At 36.3% G+C, this 17,860-nt stretch overlaps 1 protein-coding gene across 1 annotated transcript; it reads left to right on the top strand.

The window, feature by feature from the left end:
• Nucleotides 1-1,735: 1,735 nt before the first annotated feature.
• Nucleotides 1,736-17,232, top strand: LOC145877397 (uncharacterized). The gene is made up of 4 exons (XM_082972733.1): nucleotides 1,736-2,134; nucleotides 6,902-7,093; nucleotides 15,793-16,779; nucleotides 17,219-17,232. Exons 1-4 carry the CDS (start codon nucleotides 1,756-1,758, stop codon nucleotides 17,230-17,232), a joined length of 1,572 nt encoding a protein of 523 aa, XP_082828859.1. The 5' UTR covers nucleotides 1,736-1,755.
• Nucleotides 17,233-17,860: the final 628 nt, after the last annotated feature.

Here is a 17,860-nt window from a genome sequence, read left to right as displayed (position 1 = left end):
AACTGGATTAAAAGGTACATAAAAAAATCCTCATAGCTTCTGGAATATTATACCTCATTTTGTTTTTCAGAAGTTCGGCGGGCTTAATTTTTTACTACAATGTCCATATATTGTGGGTAAAATTCCTGTGAAACTGGCGGTTTTTCACAAGCAGGCTTTAATGTGCTGGGCTTTGTTGTATAAACACAACTTTTCACCTCATAAATGTTTTATTTGGAACAATGGGTCAATATTACATAGAAATAAGATGTTATTTAACCATAAATGGTTCTCGAAAAACATTGTTCTTGTCAGCCAATTGGTTAATAACAGTGGGAATCTATTTACACAGAGAGAATTTATGGAAATATACAACTTTGAGGTTTCAAGCAAGGAATATGACACTGTTATTAAAGCTATACCTAGTGGGATAAAAACTTTACTTCAGAATAATGCATATTTTGGATTATCTCCGATTGTAAGCGATATTCAGTTGAATGGCATTGGTCTACTAGATACGAAATTCAACAATCGTTTAATAAGGGATATTTTCTACAGGAAGTCTATTCCCTCTGCGATATTTTGTTGGGCTTCATCGTTTGATGTAAACTGGCGCCGTGCTTGGCTCACTCCACACAGATTTATGGTGACCAATAAAGTAAAGGAGATCTCCTTTAAGATAATCCATAGATGCTATCCGTGTAATAGCTTGATTTCTAAATATATATTTGACGTTACCAGTGAATGCAGTTTTTGTGAACTAGAAACTGAATCTATTGAACACTTATTCTGTAATTGTTTATATAGTGAAGTGTTTTGGACTGATGTAAAACTATATCTTAGCCGCAAATTGCATACAACCATTGATATTACTAAGTTTGACATATTATTTTACTACACTGATTCCACAATTGAACGTGAGTATGTCATAAATCTCTTTATTTTATTAGGAAAATCTTTTATCCACAAATCAAAATTTATGAAGAAAAAGCCCCTTTTCTTAATTTTTTTATCTGATTTGGAACAGTACGTAGAATCTTTAAAACGTATACAAAACAATTTGTCAAAAAAATGTATTCGATATATGTCTGTATTTGATTTGATATAATATATATATTTTTTTTTCTCTAATTTCTTTGGATTCCCTCTGGCTGTTATGTTATGTTATGTTTATGTTTTGCATGTTACTGTTATTTACAACAAGTTAAATAAAGATCTGTGCAAACTAAAAAACTACAAAAAAAATAAATAATAGTTAGCGAATACATTACTGTAAACTAAACAAAATAATAAAAATTAAATACTAATCAAATAAAAATAAATATGAATATGAAACTGCCTTAAATACAATGATAGTATGTTTTAAATTCTCACTTAAAATATGCAGTGCTCTATTTGAACGTCTCAATATAATATTATTATTTCATGAAAGGAATGAAAAATAAATTTGTGTGCAACAACAATTGCGTTTCCCTCCAGTCAGCAGACGGCGATGTGCGTCTTTCAGGCGATGCTGCAGCGTGACGTATAATCTAGTGGACGGAACGGATCAACAACAGCGAGTCAGCCACCTTGGTAGCCTACAGCCGAAACATTTAGACTGTTTCTGTGCATATTTGCCTCTGTGTTTTAAATATACTTCTGACATCTAGTTAATTGCCCCCATTTAAATGTTATAGGTACATTGTTAGTCAACTAGCTGGCTTGATAAGTTAGCCTAGCACTAAACTAGTCGCTCATGCTAACTAGCTAGCTAGCTAGCTAATATCCCCGAACATGAGCTCCCTAAACTACTCCCCTCCTGTTAAAGAAGAGGAGGTCTGCTGGACGGAGAAAGAAGCTCTGGGGCTGAACATTGTCGTGAAAGAGGAGAAGGAAGAGGAGGCTGTTACAGTAAAAGAAGAGGAGGAAGAGGAAGAGGAGGATGTTACAGTAAAACAAGAAGTAGAGGGTGAGGCTGTTACAGTGAAAGAAGAAGAGAAAGACGTTTCAGTTAAAGAAGAAGATGCGTTCAGAGTGAAAGAGGAGGAGGATGTTACAGTAAAAGAAGAGGAAGAGGTGAAAGAGGAGGATGTAGTTTTTGAAGTGAAGGAGGGGAAACAGGGAGAGAGAACTGTCATATTGACAGAGGAGTCAGGAGATCTGATTACCACCAGTAAGTACTGTCTTAAAAACGAGCTCTAACTGCAAAGGTTTTGAACGAATGTGTTGTTTTAAAGCAGCATGCTACTGAAATTCTATACTTGAAAATGTTGTTCTGTACTCTAGGAATTTATGTTATAATATAATGTTAAAGCTACATTTTAAAATGGGTGATTAAATCCCTGAATGCTGATTGGCTGACAGCCGTGGTATATCAGGCCGTATACCATGGGTATGACAACATGTATTTTTACTGTTCTGATTACGTTGGTAACCAGTTTATAATTGCAATAAGCCACCTCTGGTTTGTGATATATGGCCAATATACCACGGCTAAGGGCTGTATCCAGGCACGTTGTGCTGTGTTGTACATAAGGACAGTCTTTAACCATGCTATATTGGCCATATACCACACTTCCTCTGGTCTTATTGCTTAACTGTAACATGTGTATACCATCAGAGTCCCTCCCACCACAAAATAACAACTTAATTGTCTCACAGAATGGCAAACAAGTTATAAATGAAACTTTTGATGTGTGTCTATTGTAGGCCTTGTGTGGAGTGTGTATACCAACAAAAAGCAGATTTCTAAATAATGTTGGAGAAATACATAAAATAAGATGCATTATTGACATGAAATGGACATGTGTTATGGGGAGACTGAACATATTAGCAAAAGGACAAGCGTTTTGGGGAGACTGAACATATTAGCAAACGTTTGTAAGTCTACAAAAAAAACATAAAATAAAATAGCCATTTCAAGGAAAGGCTGAACTAAAGAATTATCATTTAGAAAATATGGTAATTATTACTTTAGAGATGAAGTGGGACACCAACAAAATGTTATTTACATTGGATCAAATACAGCCTATAACATGACATTATCTATTATTATAGAGCTCTGATCAGCCTATAACATGACATTATCTATTATTATAGAGCTCTGATCAGCCTATAAACATGACATTATCTATTATTATAGAGCTCTGTTCAGCCTATAAACATGACATTATCTATTATTATAGAGCTCTGATCAGCCTATAAACATGACATTATCTATTATTATAGAGCTCTGATCAGCCTATAAACATGACATTATCTATTATTATAGAGCTCTGATCAGCCTATAAACATGATCTATTATTATAGAGCTCTGATCAGCCTATAAACATGACATTATCTATTATTATAGAGCTCTGATCAGCCTATAACATGACATTATCTATTATTATAGAGCTCTAATCAGCCTATAACATGACATTATCTATTATTATAGAGCTCTGATCAGCCTATAACATGACATTATCTATTATTATAGAGCTCTGATCAGCCTATAAACATGACATTATCTATTATTATAGAGCTCTGATCAGCCTATAAACATGACATTATGTATTATTATAGAGCTCTGATCAGCCTATAACATGACATTATCTATTATTATAGAGCTCTGATCAGCCTATAACATGACATTATCTATTATTATAGAGCTCTGATCAGCCTATAACATGACATTATCTATTATTATAGAGCTCTGATCAGCCTATAACATGACATTATCTATTATTATAGAGCTCTGATCAGCCTATAACATGACATTATCTATTATTATAGAGCTCTGATCAGCCTATAACATGACATTATCTATTATTATAGAGCTCTGTTCAGCCTATAACATGACATTATCTATTATTATAGAGCTCTGCTCAGCCTATAAACATGATCTATTATTATAGAGCTCTGTTCAGCCTATAAACATGACATTATCTATTATTATAGAGCTCTGCTCAGCCTATAAACATGACATTATCTATTATTATAGAGCTCTGCTCAGCCTATAAACATGACATTATCTATTATTATAGAGCTCTGATCAGCCTATAAACATGACATTATCTATTATTATAGAGCTCTGATCAGCCTATAAACATGATCTATTATTATAGAGCTCTGTTCAGCCTATAACATGACATTATCTATTATTATAGAGCTCTGATCAGCCTATAACATGACATTATCTATTATTATAGAGCTCTGATCAGCCTATAAACATGATCTATTATTATAGAGCTCTGATCAGCCTATAAACATGACATTATCTATTATTATAGAGCTCTGATCAGCCTATAAACATGACATTATCTATTATTATAGAGCTCTGATCAGCCTATAAACATGACATTATCTATTATTATAGAGCTCTGATCAGCCTATAACATGACATTATCTATTATTATAGAGCTCTGTTCAGCCTATAAACATGATCTATTATTATAGAGCTCTGATCAGCCTATAAACATGACATTATCTATTATTAAAGAGCTCTGTTCAGCCTATAAACATGATCTATTATTATAGAGCTCTGATCAGCCTATAAACATGACATTATCTATTATTATAGAGCTCTGATCAGCCTATAAACATGATCTATTATTATAGAGCTCTGTTCAGCCTATAAACATGACATTATCTATTATTATAGAGCTCTGCTCAGCCTATAAACATGATCTATTATTATAGAGCTCTGATCAGCCTATAACATGACATTATCTATTATTATAGAGCTCTGATCAGCCTATACACATGACATTATCTATTATTAAAGAGCTCTGATCAGCCTATACACATGACATTATCTATTATTATAGAGCTCTGATCAGCCTATAAACATGATCTATTATTATAGAGCTCTGTTCAGCCTATAAACATGACATTATCTATTATTATAGAGCTCTGATCAGCCTATAACATGACATTATCTATTATTATAGAGCTCTGTTCAGCCTATAACATGACATTATCTATTATTATAGAGCTCTGATCAGCCTATAAACATGACATTATCTATTATTATAGAGCTCTGCTCAGCCTATAAACATGACATTATCTATTATTATAGAGCTCTGATCAGCCTATAAACATGATCTATTATTATAGAGCTCTGCTCAGCCTATAAACATGACATTATCTATTATTAAAGAGCTCTGTTCAGCCTATAAACATGACATTATCTATTATTATAGAGCTCTGATCAGCCTGTAAACATGACATTATCTATTATTGTAGAGCTCTGCTCAGCCTGTAAACATGACATTATCTATTATTGTAGAGCTCTGCTCAGCCTATAAACATGACATTATCTATTATTATAGAGCTCTGCTCAGCCTATAAACATGATCTATTATTATAGAGCTCTGATCAGCCTATAAACATTATCTATTATTATAGAGCTCTGCTCAGCTTATAAACATGACATTATCTATTATTATAGAGCTCTGATCAGCCTATAAACATGATCTATTATTATAGAGCTCTGCTCAGCCTATAAACATGATCTATTATTATAGAGCTCTGTTCAGCCTATAAACATGACATTATTTATTATTATAGAGCTCTGATCAGCCTGTAAACATGACATGATCTATTATTATAGAGCTCTGCTCAGCCTATAAACATGACATTATCTATTATTATAGAGCTCTGTTCAGCCTATAAACATGACATTATCTATTATTATAGAGCTCTGCTCAGCCTATAAACATGACATTATCTATTATTATAGAGCTCTGTTCAGCCTATAAACATGACATTATCTATTATTATAGAGCTCTGATCAGCCTGTAAACATGACATTATCTATTATTATAGAGCTCTGATCAGCCTGGAAACATGACATTATCTATTATTATAGAGCTCTGATCAGCCTGTAAACATGACATTATCTATTATTATAGAGCTCTGATTAGCCTGTAAACATGACATTATCTATTATTATAGAGCTCTGCTCAGCCTATAAACATGACATTATCTATTATTATAGAGCTCTGATCAGCCTGAAGACATGACATTATCTATTATTATAGAGCTCTGCTCAGCCTATAAACATGACATGATCTATTATTATAGAGCTCTGATCAGCCTATAAACATGACGTTATCTATTATTATAGAGCTCTGATCAGCCTATAAACATGGCATTATCTATTATTGTAGAGCTCTGTTCAGCCTATAAACATGATCTATTATTATAGAGCTCTGCTCAGCCTATAAACATTATCTATTATTATAGAGCTCTGATCAGCCTGTAAACATGACATTATCTATTATTATAGAGCTGTGCTCAGCCTGTAAACATGACATTATTTATTATTATAGAGCTCTGTTCAGCCTATAGACATGACATTATCTATTATTATACAGCTCTGCTCAGCCTATAAACATGATCTATTATTATACAGCTCTGCTCAGCCTATAAACATGACATTATCTATTATTATAGAGCTCTGCTCAGCCTAAAATACGACATTATGTAGCCTGGCAGGTAGGAGCCAGTAACCGAAAGGTTGCTGGATCAAATCCCCGAGCTGACAAGGTAAAAACGCTGTCATTCTGCCCCTGAGCAAGGAAGTTAACCCACTGTTCCCTGGCTGCCGATGACGTGGATGTCTATTAAGGCAGCCCCCCGCACCTCTCTGATTCAGAGGGGTTGGGTTAAATACGGGACACACATTTCAGTTGAATCCATTCAGTTGACTAGGTATCCCCCTTTCCCTATTGTAGAGCTCTGCTCAGCCTATAAACATGTGAGAAAGATTAGATTTTATGTTCTACATTATTATTATTATTAGGGCAGCCACCAAGTTTTTATTAAATTATGTAATGTTCTGAAAACTGACTTCAGGTTTTTGAGGAATCTAGCCTCACAGGAAGACAGTTTTATTTTATGGAGGTTTAATTCAGTTCTCTGTTTAATATTGAACTAAATACTCTGTCTTTGGTAGGAGAGGGACCAGACTCTCACTCTGACAGCGGGGAGACTCCTTCAAGGGAACCAGACCCAGAGACGCCCAAACCAGCGAGACAACACCACTGTTCCCAGTGTGAAAAGAGTTTTAAGTGGTTAAGGAACCTGAAAGTACATGAGAGAACGCATACAGGAGAAAACCCTTACGAAAGCTCCCACTGTGGAAAGAGTTTTACCAAGTTAGGGAACCTAAAAGAGCATGAGAGGACACACACAAGAGAAAAGAGTTTCCAATGTTCCCAGTGTGGAAAGAGGTTTACCCAGTTACGGTACCTGAAACAACATGAAGAAATACACACAGAAGATAGGAAGACCTACCACTGCTCTCAGTGTGGAAAGATATTTACTGGGTTAGGGAACCTGAAAATACATATGAGAAGACACTCTGGAGAGAAGCCGTACCACTGTTCCCACTGTGTAAAGAGTTTTACTCAGTTAGGGAGCCTGAAACCACATGAGAGGGGACACACTGGAGAGAAGCCTTATCACTGTTCCCACTGTGGAAGGAATTTTAGGTGGTATGCGAGCCTGAAGGAGCATGAGAGAATACACACAGGAGAAAAGCCTTACCACTGTTCCAATTGTGAAAAGAGTTTTACCCATCGAGGGAGCCTGAAAGCGCATGAGAGAATACACTCAGGAGAAAAGCCTTACAAATGTTCCCGATGTGAAAAGAGTTTTACCCGGTTAGGGAGCTTGAAAAAGCATGAGAGAACACACACAGGAGAAAAGCCTTTCCAACATACTAATACACAGGAGGAGAAGACATACCACTGCTCTCATTGTGAAAAGACATTTTCCCAGTCAGAGGACCTGAAATCACATGAGAGAATAGAGAGGCTGTGTTCTGACTTATGTTTTTCATTGAGAAATTGTGTTTTTGTTCATTCTACATTAAATAATATTGTATGAATGAAATCATACTGAAAAATAGGTCTACATGTTTTTCCAGCTCAAGACATGATCATGTCGAAAATCGGATTAAAAGAGTAAAAAATAATGTTTTGATTATGAACTTAAGATTGATTGAATGCAAGTGTAAACCCCTAAATGTTGTTCACTATATCATTGGGATATTTCAAACATGTTAATTATTAAATAGATTGATATTAGTATTTCTTCATTCAGATTGTCGTTGTAAATGCGTATTGGTTCTCAATTGACATATCTGATTAAATAAATGTGAAATAAAGTAAATGCCATATTATTTTTGGGAAGTCTATTTGGTTCTATGTTGGGACTATAAGAATATTTTGAAGATAAATACACAAGGCAGAGTACGAGAGAGACAGAGGACGAGAGGTCAGTACAGTACTAACAACCAATGGAAATAGTGTTTTTTCCTGTAATAGGGAGTTATTGATCAGTGGTTCAGCAACATGGGAGGATGTAGATGTACACTACCGTTCAACAGTTTGGGGTCACTTAGAAATAACCTTGTTTTTAAAAGAAAGCCATTTTTTGTCCATTAAAATAACATCAAATTGATCTGAAATACAGTGTAGACATTGTTAATGTTGTAAATGACTATTGTAGCTGGAAACGGCTGATTATTAATGGAATATCTACATATGCGTACAGAGGCCCATTATCAGCAACCATCTCTCCTGTGTTCCTATGGCACGTTGTGTTAGTTAATCCAAGTTTATCATTTTAAAAGGCTAATTGATCATTAGAAAACCCTTTTACAATTATGTTAGCACAACTGAAAACTGTTGTTATGATTAAAGAAGCAATAAAACTGGTCTGCTTTAGACTAGTTGAGTATCTGGAGCATCAATGTAACCTCTCAAATTCATAGACAGGTGTCGCGTCTATTTTTACCCAAAAGTAGTTTTTTACCTGGAGACTGTAGTGCTACTTTCTCAAAATGAACATAAATGCTGTAGGGGGAGGGTTCTGGTGTTTTACCAGGAGACTGGGGCCGATCCCCATTTAGGAATGTATGTCTTGCTTACTCACACTCTGCATGTGTTGATACCTGGCTGAAAACCCTCACAGTTGTTGGCCAACAGATTTTGTCATGGAGTTTTCATTCAATAGGGTTTAGAGTACATTTCATCTTAAGCCATTCTTTTAAATACGGTAATACCTTTAATTAGAATGTTGTACCTTTAAATACCTTTTAATTCTCATTTTGTTGACGGACTCAATAGAATACACGGAGTCAGAAACTAGGGATCAATTCAAGAAAGTCATCATTCGTCTCTGTTTCAACACCAACTGGTAGATTTAAAAATACTCTGATCTTGTAGATTATTTAGGTACATTTTAGGGTTAGGAAAGTATGTATGAATCATAAAAACAATAGTCCTATAAATCTACCCTAATTCTTACTAATCATGGAAGTTTGATGACAACGGCCCAATCCTACATTTACATAAGTGTTCAGACCCTTAACTCAGTACTTTGTTGAAACACCTTTGGCAGCGATTACAGCCTTGAGTCTTCTTGGGTATGACACTAGAAGCTTGGCACAACTGTATTTGGGGAGTTTCTTCCATTCTTCTCTGCAGATCCTCTCAAGCTCTGTCAGGTTGGATGGGGAGCATCGCTGCACAACTATTTTCAGGTCTCTCCAGAGATGTTTGATCGGGTTCAAGTCCGGGCTCTGGCTGGACCACTCAAGGACAACAGTGCAATAATATGTAACAACTTCACAACAAATACACACATCTAAAGTAAAGGAATGGAATTAAGAATATATAAATATTTGGATGAGCAATGTCAGAGTGGCATAGACTAAAATACAGTAGAATAGTATAGAATACAGTATATACATATGAGATGAGTAATACATAGACAGATACAGTAGAATAGGATAGAATACAGTATATACATATGAGATGAGTAATGCATAGAGAGATACAGTAGAATAGTATAGAATACAGTATATACATATGTGATGAGTAATACATAGACAGATACAGTAGAATAGGATAGAATACAGTATATACACATGAGATGAGTAATGCATAGAGAGATACAGTAGAATAGGATAGAACCTAGTCTGTTCATTATATACTTCTACATGATGTATTGTTACACCATGTAGGAGCAGTATAGACCTAGTCTGTTCATTATATACATCTACATGATGTATTGTTACACCATGTAGGAGCAGTATAGACCTAGTCTGTTCATTATATACATCTACATGATGTATTGTTACACCATGTAGGAGCAGTATAGACCTAGTCTGTTCATTATATACATCTACATGATGTATTGTTACACCATGTAGGAGCAGTATAGACCTAGTCTGTTCATTATATACATCTACATGATGTATTGTTACACCAACACAAAAAAAGGAAATTATATTATTTTATACTAATACAATTGCTCAGAGAAAGAGATTTAGTTTAAAATGTAATTCTCAAAAGGTTGGGGTCTGAATTATTGCCACCCATGTTTTCAATACTCCAGCACCCTCCCCTTGGGAGGATAACAACACTGAAATGTTTTATGAGATTAGAGAACACATTGGGTGGGATCTTAGACCCTTCCTCCATACAGAATCTCTCCAGGTCTTTGTTTTATTTAGTCTGTCTTATGGACTGCCCTGTTCAATTCAAACCACAGGTTTTCAATGGAGTTCAAGTCCGAAGACTGAGATGGCCATTAAAAATGTTGATTTTGTGCCCAATTAACCATTTCTTTGTGGATGTTGATGTGTCTTGCTGGAAGATCCACTTATGGCCAAGTTTCAGCCTCCTAGCAGAGAGGTAACCAGGTTTTGGGCTAAAATATCCTGGTAGTGGGTAAAGTTTATTTATTTATTTCATACAGTAATTTTAGCTCATCTTTATCAAGGGTATCAATAACTAGGTGCTTATTTTGATATCTAGTTATTTGACTGAATCAGAAATACAGATGTGGAGTAGATGTAGAGTTTGTTTTAAATTCTCATAAAAAATCTGAACTAATCAAACAACACTTGTTGCTCTTTGTACGTGTTGATATAATATTCATATTTAATGGAGAGAACAAAACGTTTCCCTAAACTGCTTTATAATATTATAATTAAATGAAGAATAAAAAAAGTTTTCCCTCCTCAACTGCGTTTCCTCCCTCCAGACAGCAGATGGCGATATGTGTCTTTCAGGCGATGTTTCTAGTGTGACGTATAATCTAGTGGACGGAACGCTTCTTCAACAACTGCAGCCACCTCGGTAGCTCGGTAGGCGACAAAGTCGCAACATTCAAGCTGTTTGGACAATTTCGTTGTTTAATTGCCACTGTGATTTAAACATACTTATGTGGAAACAACTAGCTACCCCATTTAATTTAATATTTACGTTGTAAGTCAACTAGCTGGCTGGTTAAGTTAGCACTAGTCTAGTCGCTAATGCTAACTAGCTATTATCTCTAGCTAACATCTCCGACCATGAGTTCACTAAGCTACTCTCCTCCTGTTAAAGAAGAGGTCTGCTGGACGGAGAAAGAAGCTCTCGTGAAAGAGGAGGAGGAAGAGGAGGCTGTTACAATACAAAAACAAGTAGAGGGTGAGGCTGTTACCGTGAAAGAAGAAGAAGAGAAAGACGTTTCAGTGAAAGAAGAGGAGGAAGATGCAGTTTTTGGAGTGGAGGATGAAGTGAAAGAAGATGAAGACGTTTTTGGAATGAAAGATGAAGAGGGGGAGATTACTGTCACATTAGAGGAGGACGAAGAAGAGAAGACTGGAGAACTGATTAACACCAGTAAATACAGTGAGTACTATCTAATAAAACAGGGACATTGATCTGATTAACACCAGTAAATACAGTGAGTACTATCTAATAAAACAGGGACATTGATCTGATTAACACCAGTAAATACAGTGAGTACTATCTAATAAAACAGGGACATTGATCTGATTAACACCAGTAAATACAGTGAGTACTATCTAATAAAACAGGGACATTGATCTGATTAACACCAGTAAATACAGTGAGTACTATCTAATAAAACAGGGACATTGATCTGATTAACACCAGTAAATACAGTGAGTACTATCTAATAAAACAGGGACATTGATCTGATTAACACCAGTAAATACAGTGAGTACTATCTAATAAAACAGGGACATTGATCTGATTAACACCAGTAAATACAGTGAGTACTATCTAATAAAACAGGGACATTGATCTGATTAACACCAGTAAATACAGTGAGTACTATCTAATAAAACAGGGACATTGATCTGATTAACACCAGTAAATACAGTGAGTACTATCTAATAAAACAGGGACATTGATCTGATTAACACCAGTAAATACAGTGAGTACTATCTAATAAAACAGGGACATTGATCTGATTAACACCAGTAAATACAGTGAGTACTATCTAATAAAACAGGGACATTGATCTGATTAACACCAGTAAATACAGTGAGTACTATCTAATAAAACAGGGACATTGATCTGATTAACACCAGTAAATACAGTGAGTACTATCTAATAAAACAGGGACATTGATCTGATTAACACCAGTAAATACAGTGAGTACTATCTAATAAAACAGGGACATTGATCTGATTAACACCAGTAAATACAGTGAGTACTATCTAATAAAACAGGGACATTGATCTGATTAACACCAGTAAATACAGTGAGTACTATCTTATAAAACAGGGACATTGATCTGATTAACACCAGTAAATACAGTGAGTACTATCTTATAAAACAGGGACATTGATCTGATTAACACCAGTAAATACAGTGAGTACTATCTAATAAAACAGGGACATTGATCTGATTAACACCAGTAAATACAGTGAGTACTATCTAATAAAACAGGGACACAAACTCTGCAGATGTTGAAATAATGTGTGATTTTTAAAAGGGCATTCTACACTTGAATATGTTTCTGTACTGTCGGAATTGTTCATGACGTCCTACAGTGATTTTTTTTTTAAACTTTTCCTGTTGAAAAGTGATATAAATACAGTAAAGTATAAACACACTAATGGGAAACAAATAAATGTTTTGAGCAAAATAGTGTTTTTTTAACAACTGCAAACTAGAAGGAGTGAGTGATGTCATAGTAAGGCCTTCAAGGAGTTGGCTTGATGGGAAGTCGTGATGTCATCCAATAGGAGACTGATCTTCATGTGAATATTCATTATTCTTTTTAAAATCCTTCCTGTTCTGTCAAGTTGGTTGTTGATCATTGCTAGAAAGCCGTTTTCAAGTCTTGCTATAGACTTTCAAGATGATTTAAGTCCAAACTGTAACTAGGCCACTCAGGAACATTCAATGTCATCTTGGTAAGCTCCTCCAGTGTAGATTTGGCCTTGTGGTTTAGGTTATTGTCCTGTTAGGACAGTTTTTTGTATTCAGATCTCTGAAATGCTCTCTACCTACGTAACATTTAGTGTCTCCTTATGTTACGCTGGGGAAACAGTTTTCATGGGAACAGAAATCCTAAATCATTTCAGTTTACTAAATCCAATGGTTCTAACCGAGAGTCACCTTAACTTTATTGACAACACCCAAATGGATACTGTCATTAACGTGGTTCTTCAATAATTACACATAATTCTTAATACTGTAGCTGTTTAGTTACAGTCACATGTTCAACTATCATCAGCTGATCCACGAAATCATTTTCTGAATGACAGTCACATGACAAACATCACGACATGCAACAACAACCAAAGTGCTTCTTCATTCATTACTCTGGTAAAGACAGTTATGCCGTGCTCCATGTTGGATCCAACATCCCTACTTTGCTCATAATGTGTAGAGAACTGTTCCTTGATGGATAGGCTATTGTACAACACACAGAGCTATTTTCCTTTATTCAGGACATTTAGAATGACAACACATTACAGAGTAGCCTAGTGGGATTATTCACAAAATTATCTGGTGATCAGGTTATGAAACGTCACGACAGACATTTTAGTGTCCATGTTTCACCTGAAATATTAAATGATTTATAGTCCTACGTCTATGTTATTGTTAGGTGAAGTTATGGGCCAATTTGTTAAACACTTAGTGTACAAACCCTCATTGTCAGGCTGATGTTAAAGCTAGCCAAAGAGCATTTTACTGGTTGAAGTGTTTTTTAAGTGTAAAGCAGTTGATTTGCGACAATAACACAAACATATTAAGCAGGAGGTTCAAACGAGCTTTACAATTATAATCCAAAAGTAGTGTGAAATGCACTCATATGCAACCTGTAAATGGAGGCTATTTTTGCTGTCAGCCTATGAGAACTCTCCTGAGTTTTCCCCCACAGTGCTGAATTAGTGAATAGACAGAACTTAATGTGAGTTTACTTGAGTAGCACTCCTGATCTTGTCCTGATAGTGCGCTGTAATATTCAGAATACATTGTGAAAAACGATCATCTTCGCTCACCATTTTTGCTCCAGGCAGATATACTACATCCATAACTAGTGGTTTCCTCATTACCAGATATACTACATCCATAACTAGTGGTTTCCTCATTACCAGATATACTACATCCACAACTAGTGGTTTCCTCATTACCAGATATACTACATCCATAACTAGTGGTTTCCTCATTAGCAGATATACTACATCCATAACTAGTGGTTTCCTCATTACCAGATATACTACATCCATAACTAGTGGTTTCCTCATTAGCAGATATACTACATCCATAACTAGTGGTTTCCTCATTACCAGATATACTACATCCATAACTAGTGGTTTCCACATTACCAGATATACTACATCCATAACTAGTGGTTATTTACCAGATATACTACATCCATAACTAGTGGTTTCCTCATTACCAGATATACTACATCCATAACTAGTGGTTTCCTCGTTACCAGATATACTACATCCATAACTAGTGGTTTCCTCATTACCAGATATACTACATCCATAACTAGCGGTTTCCTCATTACCAGATATACTACATCCATAACTAGTGGTTTCCTCATTACCAGATATACTACATCCATAACTAGTGGTTTCCTCATTACCAGATATACTACATCTATAACTAGTGGTTTCCTCATTACCAGATATACTACATCCATAACTAGTGGTTTCCTCATTAGCAGATATACTACATCCATAACTAGTGGTTTCCTCATTAGCAGATATACTACATCCATAACTAGTGGTTTCCTCATTAGCAGATATACTACATCCATAACTAGTGGTTTCCTCATTACCAGATATACTACATCCATAACTAGTGGTTTCCTCATTACCAGATATACTACATCCATAACTAGTGGTTTCCTCATTACCAGATATACTACATCCATAACTAGTGGTTTCCTCATGACCAGATATACTACATCCATAACTAGTTGTTTCCTCATTACCAGATATACTACATCCATAACTAGTGGTTTCCTCATTACCAGATATACTACATCCATAACTAGTGGTTTCCTCATTACCAGATATACTACATCCATAACTAGTGGTTTCCTCATTACCAGATATACTACATCCATAACTAGTGGTTTCCTCATTACCAGATATACTACATCCATAACTAGTGGTTTCCTCATTACCAGATATACTACATCCATAACTAGTGGTTTCCTTATTAGCAGGGAGGAGTTTCTGCAACCAAATTGTGTCGCCCTTATAGTCCAAACACAGAAAGGGGCAGAATATTGGAGACCAAAAGTCGTCTGGCACACTGCTTAGAGGTTCAACAACATGAATAACTTATTTCTAGCTTACAATCATCGATGTTACTACTTATGTGAAAACAAGACAAAATATGACTATTCTTGCTCATTTTAAGACAATTGTCAAATCATTTTTACATTCATTACAGACGTCAATTGTTGTACAACATCATGGCTACGCTGTTGGCATCACCTTTTACAGTGGATTTCTGCTGTTGTGGGCCTTTAATCATCTGTCTAACTTTGTTGTTCACACAGGAGAGAGACGGGACTATCGTGGGTCCTCTGGGGAGCCTCAACAACCTCATGATGCTGAAGAGGCAGAGAAGAGTCTCTCCAGATCAGAACACCTCAATAAACACCTGCAGAGACCCACAGGGAAGAGAACTCACTGCTGCTCTGACTGTGGGAAGAGTTTTGTTAATTCTGGGAAGCTGACTGTACACAGGAGAATACACACAGGAGAGAAACCCTATTGCTGTGATCAATGTGGGAAGAGTTTTACAAGATCTAGCGAACTGACATTACACCAGAGAATACACACAGGAGAGAAACCTTTTAGCTGTGATCAATGTGGGAAGAGTTTTTCTGCATCTAGCAATCTGACTCTACACCAGAGAATACACACAGGAGAGAAACCTTATAGCTGTGATCAATGTGGGAAGAGTTTTACAGGATCTGGCAATCTGACAAGACACCAGAGAATACACACAGGAGAGAAACCTTATAGCTGTGATCAATGTGGGAAGAGTTTTACAGGATCTGGCCAGCTGACTGTACACCAGAGAACACACACAGGAGAGAAACCTTATAGCTGTGATCAATGTGGGAAGAGTTTTACAGGATCTGGCAATCTGACAAGACACCAGAGAATACACACAGGAGAGAAATCGTATAGCTGTGATCAATGTGGGAAGAGTTTTACAGGATCTGGCCAGCTGACTTTACACCAGAGAACACACACAGGAGAGAAATCTTATAGCTGTGATCAATGTGGGAAGAATTTTGTTCATTCTGGGAGTCTGACTGTACACAGGAGAATACACACAGGGGAGAAGCCTTATACATGTGATCAGTGTGGGAAGACTTTTGTTCGATCTGACCAGCTGACATTACACCAGAGAACACACACAGGTGAGAAACCTTATAGCTGTGGTCAATGTGGGAAGACATTTGTTCAATCTCGCCAGCTGACATTACACCAGAGAACTCACACAGGAGAGAAACCTTTTAGCTGTGATCAATGTGGGAAGAGTTTTGCTGCATCTAGCAATCTGACTCTACACCAGAGAATACACACAGGAGAGAAACCCTATTGCTGTGATCAATGAGGGAAGAGTTTTACAAGATCTAGCGAACTGATGTTACACCAGAGAATACACACAGGAGAGAAAGCTTTTAGCTGTGATCAATGTGGGAAGAGTTTTGGTCAATTTGGGCAGCTGACTGTGCACCAGAGAACACACACAGGAGAGAAATCTTATAGCTGTGATCAATGTGGGAAGAGTTTTTCAGGATCTGGCCAGCTGACTTTACACCAGAGAACACACACAGGAGAGAAATCTTATAGCTGTGATCAATGTGGGAAGAATTTTGTTCATTCTGGGAGTCTGACTGTACACAGGAGAATACACACAGGGGAGAAGCCTTATACATGTGATCAGTGTGGGAAGACTTTTGTTAGATCTGACCAGCTGACATTACACCAGAGAACACACACAGGTGAGAAACCTTATAGCTGTGATCAATGTGGGAAGAGTTTTGCTGCATCTCGCAATCTGACTGTACACAAGAGAACACACACAGGAAAGAAACCTCTTAGCTCTGACCAGAGATAATCTGATAAAAGATCTCTGATCAAATATCAGAAAATACATGGAGTTGTTTCATGATATCAATAAATTAATTTCACAATGTAGAATGTTAACACATTGTAGTAGGACAATGTAGAACCCTAAACGTTTGCCCCTTCATCAACATGATATGGATATTAGCCTCAGGCTCTGAAAGGGTCGTTACACTTACCACGTTGGTGACCCACTTGAATCAAAATGCAACACTTCAAATGTATCTGTATCTGGCTGTTTTCTACAAATTGTCCTCTAACCAGGGATGTACACATTATTCCCAGATTCCGTGTGTTTTTTGAGCTGTTAGTTTAACAGGATGTGCAACCTCATCTCCCTCCTGTCACACAAATGATTTTAGCGATGAGTTATGACAAATAAGTGTTGTGTTCCTTTGTTTAGTGACCCCTACATTTAAATGCATCACTCCCAAATGTAGCAGACTGTCTTCTGCAGGTTGTCCTCTAATCAGTGAGGTA

The sequence above is a fragment of the Salmo salar genome, unplaced genomic scaffold, assembly GCF_965601325.2.
Source record: "Salmo salar unplaced genomic scaffold, fSalSal1 ptg001067l, whole genome shotgun sequence".
Taxonomy (NCBI): domain Eukaryota; kingdom Metazoa; phylum Chordata; class Actinopteri; order Salmoniformes; family Salmonidae; genus Salmo; species Salmo salar.
Note: the sequence above shows the minus strand (reverse complement) of the source record. Positions and strands in the feature narration are given on the sequence as shown.

Excerpts from the sequence above, each read along its gene's own strand:
- LOC145877397 (XM_082972733.1), top strand. The coding sequence starts at position 1,756 with ATGAGCTCCCTAAACTACTCCCCTCCTGTTAAAGAAGAGGAGGTCTGC. Across the intron at positions 2,135-6,901 it reads AGGAGATCTGATTACCACCA|GAGAGGGACCAGACTCTCAC; the intron begins GTAAGTACTGTC and ends TGTCTTTGGTAG. Across the intron at positions 7,094-15,792 it reads AAGCTCCCACTGTGGAAAGA|GAGAGAGACGGGACTATCGT; the intron begins GTTTTACCAAGT and ends TTGTTCACACAG.